Source organism: Oncorhynchus kisutch, linkage group LG13 (genome assembly GCF_002021735.2).
Source record: "Oncorhynchus kisutch isolate 150728-3 linkage group LG13, Okis_V2, whole genome shotgun sequence".
Lineage (NCBI taxonomy): Eukaryota > Metazoa > Chordata > Actinopteri > Salmoniformes > Salmonidae > Oncorhynchus > Oncorhynchus kisutch.
The window spans coordinates 2,195,700-2,211,009 of record NC_034186.2 but is presented as its reverse complement, the minus strand read 5'-3'; the positions used below and the strand labels follow the sequence as shown (position 1 = coordinate 2,211,009).

General features: G+C 42.2%; 1 protein-coding gene across 1 annotated transcript in view; it reads left to right on the top strand.

The window, feature by feature from the left end:
- Positions 1–6,405: 6,405 nt before the first annotated feature.
- LOC109880054 (sodium/potassium-transporting ATPase subunit beta-233) overlaps positions 6,406–15,310 on the top strand; it is a 22,582-nt gene continuing 13,677 nt past the window's right edge. The window contains exons 1-2 of the mRNA XM_031838159.1: positions 6,406–6,658; positions 15,122–15,250. Of these exons, the coding sequence (XP_031694019.1) occupies positions 6,565–6,658; positions 15,122–15,250 (223 nt within the window). The 5' untranslated portion in view covers positions 6,406–6,564. The remainder of the gene's footprint in view (positions 6,659–15,121; positions 15,251–15,310) is intronic.

Below are 15,310 nucleotides of genomic sequence, written 5' to 3'. Positions count from 1 at the left end.
AAGTTTACACTTAAATTACACAGATCCACAAAGAATTTGAAAACAAACCCCATTTTGATAAACTCCCATATCTACTGGGTAAAATATCATCACAGCAGCAATATGTGTGACCAAGAAAAGGGCAACCAGTGAGAACAAACACCATTGAAGTGAAGAACACCATTGAAGTGAAGAACACCATTGAAGTGAAGAACAAACACCATTGAAGTGAAGAACACCATTAAAGTGAAGAACACCATTGAAGTGAAGAACACCATTGAAGTGAAGAACACCATTGAAGTGAAGAACACCATTAAAGTGAAGAACACCATTGAAGTGAAGAACACCATTGAAGTGAAGAACACCATTGAAGTGAAGAACAAACACCATTGAAGTGAAGAACACCATTAAAGTGAAGAACACCATTGAAGTGAAGAACACCATTGAAGTGAAGAACACCATTGAAGTGAAGAACACCATTGAAGTGAAGAACACCATTAAAGTGAAGAACACCATTGAAGTGAAGAACACCATTGAAGTGAAGAACACCATTGAAGTGAAGAACACCATTGAAGTGAAGAACACCATTGAAGTGAAGAACAAACACCATTGAAGTGAAGAACACCATTGAAGTGAAGAACACCATTGAAGTGAAGAACACCATTGAAGTGAAGAACACCATTGAAGTGAAGAACACCATTAAAGTGAAGAACACCATTAAAGTGAAGAACACCATTGAAGTGAAGAACACCATTGATGGAAGAACACCATTGAAGTGAAGAACTAAATACACATTTTTATTATTTTTATTTTCACATTTGTACTTTAACTATTTGTAACTATTTGTACATCAAAATAACACAGTACACAGCCATCATAGGACGTTTGAAATGTCTATTCCTGTGTTATATGTCATGTCTACTGTTCATTTTTTAAATTATCTAGTTCACTTGCTTCGGAAATGTAAACATTTGTTTCCCATGCCAATAAATCAATTTCAATTGAGAGCAAGAGAGAGTTACAGAGAGAGAGAGAGGAAGAGACAGTGAGAGAGAGAGAGAGAGAGAGAGAGAGAGAGAGAGAGAGAGAGAGAGAGAGAGAGAGAGAGAGACAGAGAGAGAGACAGAGAGAGAGACAGAGAGAGAGACAGAGAAGAGAGAGGAAGAGACAGTGAGAGAGAGAGAGAGAGAGAGAGAGAGAGACAGAGAGAGAGAGAGAGAGAGAGAGAGAGAGAGAGACAGACAGAGAGAGAGACAGAGAGAGAGAGAGAGAGAGAGAGAGAGAGTTACAGAGAGAGAGAGAGGAAGAGACAGTGAGAGATAGAGAACGTGACTGCAGGCGGCCATGTCTGAAGGCAAACGAGAGTTTAATTTGTTGTCTCACAATGACAGTCGCTCACCCTCACTCAAATCTTACCAGGTCTTGTGTATTGCTTGCTATTTGGGGTTTTAGGCTGGGTTTCTGTATAGCACTTTGTGACATCAGTGTAAAAAGGGCTTTTAGCCAACTTAATTCGCCAATTAGCTTCATCCCGACCATGGCAAAGTTCAGAACTGTCAATAAATGACCAAGTGTAAATGGGATAATATTGTTATATATTTTAGTTTTCTCATTAAATGCTTTTAATATTTTTATATGAATTTCTACAATTTCTAGTTGTTTTGAGGTTTTAAAGTCATTGAAATGTGGAGCTATTGACATTTTAAAATATTGTCCCTGTCACACCCTGACCATAGTTTGCTTTGTATGTTTCTATGTTTTGTTTGGTCAGGGTGTGATCTGAGTGGGCATTCTATGTTGGATGTCTTGTTTGTCTATTTCTATGTCTGGCCTGATATGGTTCTCAATCAGAGGCAGGTGTTAGTCATTGTCTCTGATTGGGAACCATATTTAGGTAGCCTGGGTTTCACTGTGTGGTTTTTTGGGTGATTGTTCCTGTCTCTGTGTTTGCACCAGATAGGGCTGTTTAGGTTTTCGCACGTTTATTGTTTTTGTTAGTTTATTCATGTATAGTGTCTTTATAAATTAAACATGAATAACCACCACGCTGCATTTTGGTCCGCCTCTACTTCACCCCAAGAGAACCGTGACAGTCCCAAAATAACGAGCCCCATAGCGATATTGAATGTCAAACCAAATTGATCATTACGATCTGGTCACGTGGAGCTGTGCTCTGAATTGATCATTACTTGGGTGCTGCCAGCTATATGGGCAGGTATGAAACAAACCTGCTACTCTTCATTCCTTGGCATACTCCTTTTTTTTTCCTATCATCTCGCAAAAGCTCAGTTTTGGACGAGACTGACTTTATGATAAAATTATTCTGTTTAGACTTTGTAGTCAATTTTGACCCTAGAATAAATGTTTCTGACTCATATCAATGCCACTTAGGCCATTTTCAAGATGAGAAGTGGCTATTTAGGGACAGCCACTCTTTAAGCTATTGGCCTTTGCATTCAAACATTAACTGAAACTTATTAATGATTGGATGAAAAACTCAGCAAACTTTGTACCGGCATAGCAACCTGAAATGTCAGCTAGTCATTGGAGGAGCTGGTACGCAGCGGTTTGTTGGCAATGAGTGTTTCAACACATCAATTAGGTGACCAGTAGAGTGTGGATTGAATATTACTGACGGAAGTCACACTTTGTTCCCTGACTGTGCAGTGAGGACAGAGGTTGTATAATAGGCCTCCGAGATCTTTATCAGGTGTGTGTGCGTGTGTTGTGTGTGTGAGAGAGAGAGAGAGAGTGAAAGAGAGAGAGAGAGAGAGAGAGAGAGCTGTATACTTCCAAAAGAACCACTGGTCTTCTGTTTGGAGGAAAGACAGAGAGTCGAAGGTCACCCTTATTCCACCACAAGCCACTGCAGGAAGTTCTGACTTCTCACCACTGGTTTCCTCTAAATAACAGCTCGACCAGTACTACTACTACCTCTGTTAAAAAGACCTCTGTGATCTACAGTACATCAACCTCAATTGGACATTAGTAACTCAATTATTACTCATTGTTAATGTACAAAATAGTAAAATCATGCTAATCAACTCTTTCTCAAACATCTCTCGTCGCTCAAAGTTGAAGAGGAATGTTAAGGAAGACAGTCATGTAGTAGATTTATTATATATATATATATATATACTACCTGTCAGGAGGTGAATGTAGCTGGTGCATGAAGTCAGGCGCAGGAGAGCAAAATGAGTGAGCAACGTACTTTACTTAAAAAATAAAGACACAGGGTAAAGAAATACACTTGACCAATAACCAACGGTAAATATTAAACAACCACAGCACCCGTCGAAAAACCAGCCATCATGAACCGAACTGAACATAGAAATAATCATGCAAAATGAAAGATGGATCAGCGATGGCTAGAAGACCGGTGATATCGACGGCCGAACGCCGCACGAACAAGGAGAGGGACAGACCTCGGCGGAAGTTGGACAGTACCCTCCCTTGATGTGCGGCTCTAGCAGCGTGCCGACACCGGCCTCAGGTGGCACAGGTGGCACAGGAGGGACAGGTGGAGACGGTGGAACTCCCGCAGCGTCGATGGGTCTACGCATCTCTCCTCCGGATCGTACCTCTAGAGTAGAGGTGATCTAGAGTTTTATATGTGTCTCTGTGGGTAGAGTAGAGGTCATCTAGAGTTGTATATGTGTCTCTGTGAGTAGAGTAGAGGTCATCTAGAGTTGTATTTGTGTCTCTGTGGGTAGAGTAGAGGTCATCTAGAGTTGTATTTGTGTCTCTGTGGGCAGAGTAGAGGCGATCTAGAGTTGTTTTCCCTCTGGTTGCACAGGTGACATGCTGGTAGAAATTAGGTAAGACGGATTTCAGTTTCCCTGCATTAAAATCCCTGGCCACTAGGAGAGCCTCATCTGGGTGAGCAGTTTTCCTGTTTGCTTATGGCCGTATACAGCTCGTTGAGTGCGGTCTTAGTGCCAGCATCGGTTTGTGGTGGTAAATAGACACTGTGTATAAGCTACAGGCCTACAGCTACAGGCCTATAGGATGTGGTTCTAATGTACTGGATAACCTACTATTTTCATGCCAGTGATCAGTCATCAGAAATGATTTTTCATAATAGCCATGGCAGTTGTAATGCCCTGTTCTAATTGGGTGATATTTTAAGCCATATTGTACAGGCTGAAGGACAATTGATTGGTTATATATAGTGTTTAGCATAGGCCACAAGTGAAAACCCCTTTAACCATTATGTCTAAAACGTTGCTCCACGCCTTCTTAATAGTATCTCCCTAGAGTCTGAGTGGCCAGGGCTGGATTCTACTAAGCGAACATATGGAATTGTTTTAAGATGGTCATATGGAATTGTTTTAAGATGGTCATACCAATGATCAATGTGTTGGGTCTCTTTAATTAAGGTCTAAGGGCCCGGGGCTTGGACTTCTTCTATTCTAACATATGGCATTGTTTTAAGATGGTCATATGGAATTGTTTTAAGATGGTCATATGGAATTGTTTTAAGATGGTCATATGGAATTGTTTTAAGATGGTCATACCAAGGATCATTTATCTATTTGATTGAGAATTTTAGAACCGCTGTAGGTATCAAAAATATACATTTTAAATGATTTGAATTTGGCCTTACTGCTATTAGCCCATAGGAACACATTGATTATGTCACGCCCTGGCCATAGAAAGGCTTTTATTCTCTATTTTGGTTAGGCCAGGGTGTGACTAGGGTGGGCATTCTATGTTCCTTTTTCTATGTTTTTTGTATTTCTTTGGTTTTGGCCGGGAATGGTTCTCAATCAGGGACAGCTGTCTATCGTTGTCTCTGATTGAGAACCATACTTAGGTAGCTCTTGCCCACATGGGTTTTGTAGGTAGTTGCTTTCTGTTTCGTATCTGTACCAGACAGAACTGTTTCGGTTATTCTTTTTGTCATTTTCGTATTTAGTGTTCAGTTGCTAATAAATTAATTATGAACCCCTTCGCACGCTGCACCTTGGTCCTCACCTTCTTCTCTTGAATGTCGTGACAGATTAACAGATTCATACATGGAAAAACAAATAGCTCCAAAAAAATATCTGCTGATGTAAAACGGGCTTTATAAATACATCTGATTGATTGAGTGGCCTTACTGAAGAGCTCAGTGACTTTCAACGTGGCACCGTCATAGGATGCCAACAAGTCAGTTCATCACATTTCTGCCCTGCTAGAGCTGCCCCGGTCAAATGTAAGTGCTGTTATTGTGAAGTGGAAATGTCTAGGAGCAACAACGGCTCAGCCGCAAAGTGGTAAGCCACACATGCTCACGGAACGGGACCGCTGAGTGGTGAAGCACGTAGGGCGCAAAAATCATCTGTCCTCGGTTGCAACACTCACTACTGAGTTCCAAACTACCTCTGGAAGCAACATCAGCACAAGAAGTGTTTGTCAGGAGCTTAATGAAATGAGTTTCCTAAGATCACCATGTACACACACTGGGAGACTAATTCACCTTTCAGCAGGACAACAATCCAAAACACAAGGCCAGATATACACTGGAGTTGGTTACCAAGATGACATCGACTGTTCCTGAGTGGAGTAGTTACAGTTTTGATTTAAATCGGTTTGAGAATATATAGCAAGACTTGAAAATGGCTGTCTAGCAATGTACAAAAACCAACTTAACAGAGCTTGGAGAATGTTTTAAAGAATAATGTGCAAATATTGTACAATCCAGTTGTGCAAAGCTCTTAGAGAAGTACACAGAAAGACTCACAGCTGTAGTCGCTGCCAAAGGTGATTCTACCATGCATTTACTGAGGGGTGTGAATACTTATGTAAATACTTATTTAAATTAGATATTTAATTTTCAATAAATTTGCTAACAATTCCAAAAACATGTTTTCACTTTGTCATTATGGGCTATTGTGTATAGAAGGGTGTTTAAAATGTTTAAAAAAAAAACATATTTCATCCATTTTGAATTCAGGCTGTAACACAACAACATTTTGAACAAGTCAAGGGGTATGAATACTTTCTGAAAGCACTATGTCATCCCATTTCCCAGGATTTCTAAAGCCATGTAAGTCAGAGCTCTCGCTTGTAAATCAGGTCTTTAGACCCCAATGTGCCAGCCTGGTCAAATAAATGCCCAAAAAGTTACCTCCTGAAAGAAAAAAAACACTTTTAACACGTGATGTCAAAATAGAACTCCAAGAATGATCATAGAATGTGCTTATGACATCACAATAGAATTGGAATTCTATTGTAGTTTTAGAATTCTACAATTTGTGTTCTCACGATGTCATTTTGAACCGCCTGCCTACCCTCTTTTCATGGGGCAGGGGACATAGCAGTCGCCCCCCCCCCCCCCTGCATACGATTCTCACGCAAAACGATGACTGTTTGTGATTTGCCAGAGAGTTGGCCCTCCCCGCCTTCTCTTTGTAGGTAACTTATTACAAGAGTTTGCGGGCGGAGTCGGTTACCGTAAGAGATAAATTGTGTGCGGTACAATAGGGAGAGCCGGGTACGACGCTGTCCTTTACTATTCTGTACAGGGGACAGTTTGGGAAATCTGGTTCCTAAGCCCATTAGAGCACCTTAATTGAAAAGTGAAATTAAAAAGCAAAAAATATGTCGGCAAATAAAGATGGAGACGGTGGATGGAAGAGCTTTTTGTGGAATTCGGAAAGGAAGGAATTTCTAGGACGCACGGGTGGCAGTTGGTGTAAGTACATACATCCGTAATAAACAACTTTTTTTTGGGGGGGGGGGGGTTATTAACTCGAGGATAAAGAATGATAAGTGTCTGAGCTCTGTTGTTTCCAGAAGGTGTCTGTGTATTCCTCTGAATAGGGTAACGGCACGGAGGGTTCCAGATTCTTTCCCTCGTTTGTTGATTGACAAAATAATGAACCAGTTGCATTTGACTTGTAGCATCGTGACTTTCACTTTCAATGGAAAAGTACACGGGAAAAAAACACATTCAATGAATTAACTGTGAAATAGGCTATAAACTAATCTGTAAAATAACTAACATATTGATCAGATAAGATTACAATAAACGTAACGAAAAATTGCGGGCTGTCTAAAAGCTCGTTTTCATTTATACTTTTAGGTCCAGTGAACGTTAATTATGTCCCTATTCGTTATTAGACTAAACCGGATCGATACGTTATTGAAAGCAAGAGGCTCTCTCGGTGTCATTTGCCAAAGAGGTCATTTTGAAGGACGTAGCTAGCTAATTGACATTCTATGGTGCGATTCCGGAGTGTTGGATTGCAACTAACATGGGGGTTGTCTTGCCAAAATGGCATGCTTGTTTCTGGTGTCACATTGTTAGCCTGGATACAAATGATAAAGTTGTTGAATATGAACTAGTTTGTTTCTCTGAACAAAACGATGTGCTAAATGACAGGAGAACATCCATAACCTCGGTAATTAGGTGTTTTAACCTAATACTTCATGTTTCATAGGCATCATAGTTCAAGGTTAGTCAAGGTGATCAGTCCCTTTAGTCCGAGACCGCTGTCATTGTTCTGGACCGACTGATAGTCTAATGTAAATGTGGGGAACAATGAGCATTGATTTAGCAACACGCGACTTTCCTGCTCTCCGGGTCAGCGTCACATTGTGACGCGGTGCCTTCGACGTTACATTGTTACGGTTTCGCTCGGTATTCGAGCGGGAGACTTGTTTCGGTAGGTGGTTTTTGATCAACATTTCGTTTTATCTCGGCGCCTTTTCGAAAAGCTGACGACCAACATGCTCCCTCTCTAGGGCCCCGTGGAAAAGTTTATTTTAACAGACTGCTAACAGTCTGTTGTTTATTAGCTCATTCAGATCCCGGAGTTCACACACCCTACCGTTTGCTTTTGTAGGTTTCCAGAAGGGCGATTATTACCGTGTGATTTCACAATAGGAGAAAAATACAGATTTACACGACAAACTCTAGTGGGTGACAGGAACAACGGTTGTCAGTTTCCTGAATCCTGCCACCGCAAATAGTGCTCGTTACTGAAATGTTCTGGTTTATCTCTCGAAACTGTTGCTGATCTCGGAATGGTTTTTATTGAATTCAGAAGATCCATTAAATGATCTACGTTTTGAAAGTCAAAAGGTTTTCTGGCGTGAACGCTGTGTTTGCATAGTCTACTTAAACGACCCTCTGTATGACCACGTCGGTGTGGTTATGACGCATGGATAAACCGGCTCAGAGTCATATATACAGCATTTCTGACTGGACTGGCTGAATGGCACCATCTCATTGTTGCATCAAATCACAATTGATCATCATCAAAGAAACGGTTCTGTATTTTGGTGACACTTGTAACCAAAGACAGTGTAATACCCCCTTTTACCATTACGCATTAAACGTACAATACGCATTAAACGTACAATACGGATCATCTCATCAATCTCTGTGCTGCCTGCCTTGAGAAATGTCTGGGTTGTCCATTCACAACAGGAAGCCATGTCTGTCTTCCCCGCCCGCTGCTCTGGGGGAGGGACATAGACCAAGCTGAGAGAGAGAGAGAGAGAGAGAGAGAGAGAGAGAGAGGGTTATCACAAGGAAGGTATTCAACAAGTCTCCTATTGGCCAATTCAACTAGTAGGATTTATAAAGAAAATGTAGATGTTTACACTTGATAATGCTCACCTGTTACAAGAGAGACAGAGATAATGCTCACCTTGTACAAGATAGACAGAGATAATGCTCACCGTGTACAAGATAGACAGAGATAATGCTCACCGTGTACAAGAGAGACAGAGATAATGATCACCTTGTACAAGAGAGACAGAGATAATGCTCACCGTGTACAAGAGAGACAGAGATAATGCTCACCTTGTACAAGAGAGACAGATAATTCTCCCCGTGTACAAGAGAGACAGAGATAATGCTCACCTTGTACAAGAGAGACAGAGATAATGCTCACCTTGTACAAGAGAGACAGAGATAATGATCACCTTGTACAAGAGAGACAGAGATCATGCTCACTGTGTATAAGAGAGACAGAGATAATGCTCACATTGTACAAGAGAGACAGAGATAATGCTCACCTTGTACAAGAGAGACAGAGATAATTCTCACCTTGTACAAGAGAGACAGAGATAATGCTCACAGTGTACAAGAGAGACAGAGATAATGCTCACCTTGTACAAGAGAGGCAGAGATAATGCTCACCTTGTACAAGAGAGACAGAGATAATGATCACCTTGTACAAGAGAGACAGAGATAATGCTCACCTTGTACAAGAGAGGCAGAGATAATGCTCACATTGTACAAGAGAGACCGAGATCATGCTCACCTTGTACAAGAGAGACATAGCTAATGCTCACCTTGTACAAGAGAGACAGAGATAATGCTCACCGTGTACAAGAGAGACAGAGATAATGCTCACCTTGTACAAGAGAGACAGAGATCATGCTCACCTTGTACAAGAGAGACAGAGATAATGGAGTTAAGTAATTCGCCGTGAGCAGTTCACCCTGGTCGTGGCTGTGGAAGAAAAGCATGGAGTTGAGAGACTAATAAATTAATAGACTTTGGGTGCCCAAGTGTCGCAGCGGTCTAAGTCACTGCATCTCAGTGCTAGAGGCATCACTACAGACCCTGGTCCGATTCCAGGCTGTATCACAGCGGTCTAAGTCACTGCATCTCAGTGCTAGAGGCATCACTACAGACCCTGGTCCGATTCCAGGCTGTATCACAGCGGTCTAAGTCACTGCATCTCAGTGCTAGAGGCATCACTACAGACCCTGGTCCGATTCCAGGCTGTATCGCAGCGGTCTAAGTCACTGCATCTCAGTGCTAGAGGCATCACTACAGACCCTGGTCCGATTCCAGGCTGTATCACAGCGGTCTAAGTCACTGCATCTCAGTGCTAGAGGCATCACTACAGACCCTGGTCCGATTCCAGGCTGTATCGCAGCGGTCTAAGTCACTGCATCTCAGTGCTAGAGGCATCACTACAGACCCTGGTCCGATTCCAGGCTGTATCACAGCGGTCTAAGTCACTGCATCTCAGTGCTAGAGGCATCACTACAGACCCTGGTCCGATTCCAGGCTGTGTCGCAGCGGTCTAAGTCACTGCATCTCAGTGCTAGAGGCATCACTACAGACCCTGGTCCGATTCCAGGCTGTATCACAGCGGTCTAAGTCACTGCATCTCAGTGCTAGAGGCATCACTACAGACCCTGGTCCGATTCCAGGCTGTATCACAACTGGCTGAGATTGGGAGTCCCAATTGTGCAGCGCAGGTTTGGCCGGGGAATTTGTTCCTAACTGACTTGCCTAGTTAAGTAAAAAAGACATGTTAAAAACTAAATTGGCCTACAGTCATCTTAAATGTGATTTGTTTTACAGCTCTCTCTCTCTCTCTCTCTCTCTCTCTCTCTCTCGCACACACTGACACAACACAATATGAGATGCTTTTTCCTGTAGATTGTTTAGTCACTGGTTGTGTTGTAATCAGTGTTGCAGAAGCTACTCTGAAAATCTAGTTTACCAAGCGATTAATTGCTTCACACTGGAAGAAGGTAAGCTACGTTAAAGCTACCCTTAAGTAAATAATATTTTGTAACTAAAGTCTCCAAACTACTTTGTGAACAATGATCATATCCTAAATATGAAATGTCATAGAATACAAAAATTGCCAGAACAGATCACTCTGTAGTCAGATGTTGACAGAATGTGTCTTTTATCCTATTAAACACAAAAAGGATGTTTCAAGTGAAAATTTGGTAAATCTGTTGCCTAAAAAACTGTAGTTCCAGTAGTTATCTACACCTCTACATGACTAAACAGTTATTAACTACTGAAAACATGGGTTGATTTACTACAGGCCAGGCGGTCACCTTCACAAGCTGGGAAATAAATGATCTTCTCTGGCCACACCTGTCTCTGCCTGCCTGCTTGTCTATCCCCACGGCCCACACCTGTCTCTGCCTGCCTGTTTGTCTAGCCACACCTGTCTCTGCCTGCCTGCCGGCTGTGTTGGTGGTGGGGGAGGGGAGGTGAGGTGAGGTGAGGTGAGGTGAGGTGAGGTGAGGTGTGAGTTTAGGGATGTTTGTAAATGAGGCTGACAGAGGAGCGGGACTGGTAACCATTGACAAAGACCCAGAGTGACTGATAGTGTTGTTGCCCTCCGTTATTATTGCATCACGAGAGACCGCCTAGCGAGAGGTCAACGAGATTCAGTTCAACACAAAGTGTATGTAGAGTTAGAGTAGAGAAGTGTAGCTTTAGAGTAGTGAAATGTAGAGGTAGAGTAGTGAAATGTAGAGGTAGAGTAGTGAAATGTAGAGGTAGAGTAGTGAAGTGTAGAGTTAGAGTAGAGAAGTGTAGAGTTAGAGTAGAGAAATGTAGAGGTAGAGTAGTGAAGTGTAGAGTTAGAGTAGTGAAGTGTAGAGTTAGAGTAGAGCATTGTAGAGTTATAGTGAAGTGTAGAGTTAGAGTAGTGAAGTATAGAGTTAGAGTAGTGAAGTGTAGAGTTATAGTAGAGCATTGTAGAGTTATAGTGAAGTGTAGAGTTAGAGTAGAGAAGTGTAGAGTTAGAGTGAAGTGTAGAGTTAGAGTAGAGAAGTGTAGAGTTAGAGTAGAGAAATGTAGAGGTAGAGTAGTGAAGTGTAGAGTTAGAGTAGAGAAGTGTAGAGGTAGAGTAGTGAAATGTAGAGGTAGAGTAGTGAAGTGTAGAGTTAGAGTAGAGAAGTGTAGAGTTATAGTGAAGTGTAGAGTTAGAGTAGTGAAGTGTAGAGTTAGAGTAGTGAAGTGTAGAGTTAGAGTAGAGAAGTGTAGAGTTATAGTAGAGCATTGTAGAGTTATAGTGAAGTGTAGAGTTAGAGTAGAGAAGTGTAGAGTTATAGTGAAGTGTAGAGTTAGAGTAGTGAAGTGTAGAGTTAGAGTAGTGAAGTGTAGAGTTAGAGTAGAGAAGTGTAGAGTTAGAGTAGAGCATTGTAGAGTTATAGTGAAGTGTAGAGGTAGAGAAGTGTAGAGGTAGAGAAGTGTAGAGTTAGAGTAGTGAAGTGTAGAGGTAGAGAAGTGTAGAGTTAGAGTAGAGAAGTGTAGAGTTAGAGTAGGGATGATGTTCTAGAAGGATAGTGTGTTCTAGAAGGGTAGTGTGTTCTAGAAGGATAGTGTTTTCTAGAAGGATAGTGTGTTCTAGTAGGGTAGTGTGTTCTAGAAGGATAGTGTGTTCTAGAAGGATAGTGTGTTCTAGTAGGATAGTGTGTTCTAGAAGGATAGCGTGTTCTAGAAGGATAGTGTGTTCTAGAAGGATAGTGTGTTCTAGAAGGATAGTGTGTTCTAGAAGGATGGTGTGTTCTAGAAGGATAGTGTGTTCTAGAAGGATAGTGTGTTCTAGAAGGATAGTGTGTTCTAGAAGGATAGTGTGTTCTAGAAGGATGGTGTGTTCTAGAAGGATGGTGTGTTCTAGAAGGATAGTGTGTTCTAGAAGGATGGTGTGTTCTAGAAGGATAGTGTGTTCTAGAAGGATAGTGTGTTCTAGAAGGCTAGTGTATTCTAGTATGGAAGTAAAGTTGTTTAGTACTATCAACGGGCTCTGTTTCTATCCTGGCATTAACAGCAGAGTAAGGATGAAATACATGGTAAAGGTTGCCCTGAAGTTTACAGTCAATTCAGAGAAAGCTTGAGTTTCAGGAAGATTAACAGTCTTGTGCCTCTTACAGGGATTTAGACAGTTTTTTTAAATGAAATAAATCGTTGAATTCCTTCTCGTATTGGATCATAAACATGTGTAATGACATCATATGTTTTGTTTAGATAAGGAGATGTATGGTTTGTTTTTCAGCCATTTGGAAAGGTACTTATTTTAGACATGTCCATTAGTTACTGAGCTTGGTGGCAAAGGACGACACAGTAAGGTAAAGCTATATATATATATAAACTCAGCTGGTCTGCACCAGATTTGCCAGTTCTTGCTGTGAGATGTTACTCCACTCTTCCCTCCGATCCAACAGGTCCCAGTTCTTCCACAATAAACACGAATCTGACCGGCACCCCAGGTGAGACAAAACCGTGACTCGTCAGTGAGTCAGTGCCAGTCCCGTCTGGTCCAGCGACGGTGGGTTTGTGCCCATAGGCGATGTTGTTGCCGGTGATGTCTGGTGAGGACCTGCATTACAACAGGCCTACAAGCTCTCAGTCCAGCCTCTCTCAGCCTATTGCGGACAGTCTGAGCACTGATGGAGGGATTGTGTGCTCCTGGTGTAACTTGGGCAGTTGTTGTTGCCATCCTGTACCTGTCCCGCTGATGTTCAGATGTACCGATCCTGTGCAGGTGTTGCTACACGTGGTCTGCCACTGCGAGGACAATCAGCTGTCCACAATCAGCTGTCCTGTCTCCCTATAGCGCTGTCTTAGTCCACAATCAGCTGTCCTGTCTCCCTGTAGCGCTGTCTTAGGCGTCTCACAGTACGGACATTGCCATTTATTGCTCTGGCCACATCTGCAGTCCTCATGCCTCCTTGCAACATGCCTAAGGCACGTTCACGCAGATGAGCAGGGACCCTAGGCATTTTTCTTTTGGTTTGGTTTTTTTCAGAGTCAGTAGAAAGGTCTTTTTAGTGTCCTAAGTTTTCATAACTGTGACCTTAATTGCCTACCGTCTGTAAGCTGTTAGTGTCTTTACGACCGTTCCACAGGTGCATGTTCCTTCATTGTTTATGGTTCATTGAACAAGCATGGGAAACAGTGTTTAAACCCTCTACAATGAAGATCTGTGGAGTTATTTGGATTTTTATGAATTATCTTTGAAAGACGGGGTCCTGAAAATGGGACGTTTCTTTTTTTGCTGAGTTTATAAATATATATTTAAAATAAAATAAAAAATAATGTACCTTTATTTAACTGGGCAAGTCAGTTAAGAACAAATTCTTATTTACAATGACGGCCTAGATTTAATAATTAGATTGAATTAGATTGAATAAATATCCCTCTAACCCTATAATAACGCAATATCTATGGTTAAAGAACATAATATCAAACTTGATTTTCGTGTATTTTCATTATTATTTGCATTATAGTTAGCTAAGCCACAACAATGCCCAGCACATTCCTAATCACTAGTTACTCAGCCCTGTAAAACCCAGACCTCTTCCATTCAGCAGCCTGTAAAACCCAGACGTCTTCCATTCAGCAGCCTGTAAAACCCAGACGTCTTCCATTCAGCAGCCTGTAAAACCCAGACGTCTTCCATTCAGCAGACTGTAAAACCCGGACGTCTTCCATTCAGCAGCCTGTAAAACCCAGACCTCTTCCATTCAGCAGCCTGTAAAACCCGGACGTCTTCCATTCAGCAGCCTGTAAAATCCGGACGTCTTCCATTCAGCAGCCTGTAAAACCCGGACGTCTTCCATTCAGCAGCCTGTAAAATCCGGACGTCTTCCATTCAGCAGCCTGTAAAACCCGGACGTCTTCCATTCAGCAGCCTGTAAAACCCAGACGTCTTCCATTCAGCAGCCTGTAAAACCCAGACGTCTTCCATTCAGCAGACTGTAAAACCCGGACGTCTTCCATTCAGCAGCCTGTAAAACCCAGACCTCTTCCATTCAGCAGCCTGTAAAACCCGGACGTCTTCCATTCAGCAGCCTGTAAAATCCGGACGTCTTCCATTCAGCAGCCTGTAAAACCCGGACGTCTTCCATTCAGCAGCCTGTAAAACCCAGACGTCTTCCATTCAGCAGCCTGTAAAACCCAGACCTCTTCCATTCAGCAGCCTGTAAAACCCGGACGTCTTCCATTCAGCAGCCTGTAAAACCCAGATGTCTTCCATTCAGCAGCCTGTAAAACCCAGACTTCTTCCATTCAGCAGCCTGTAAAACCCAGACATCTTCCATTCAGCAGCCTGTAAAACCCAGACGTCAAATGTCTAATGGTGGTTGTCCTGGAGAGTTTCTCAGCTTTGCTGAAAGCTTCACCACCGTATTCTAAGACTGGAATATCCAGTTAAAATCAATTTAGACAAAATATTCAAGGGGCCTGGTAGGATGAATCCATATCAGGATGTTGGGGAATGCTGGAGTGTTACTGTCAGTCTCCTCAAGATCTACGTCACCCATCCACCCAATGATGGTGCTCTGCTAATAAACTACATGCACATCAGTACATAACCTACTACTAATGTACAGTATATGCCCATTTGTAATTAACCCCTTCTCTTTCTCTCCGCAGTTAAAATCTTGTTGTTCTACCTGATCTTCTATGGATGCTTGGCTGGGATTTTCATTGGTACCATCCAGGCCCTGCTGCTAACCCTTAGTAACTACAAACCCACCTACCAGGACAGAGTCGCCCCACCAGGTAAAGACTGCTCTACTCCCCTTATGCTGCTTTATACTGATTTATACGGCTTTATGTTGC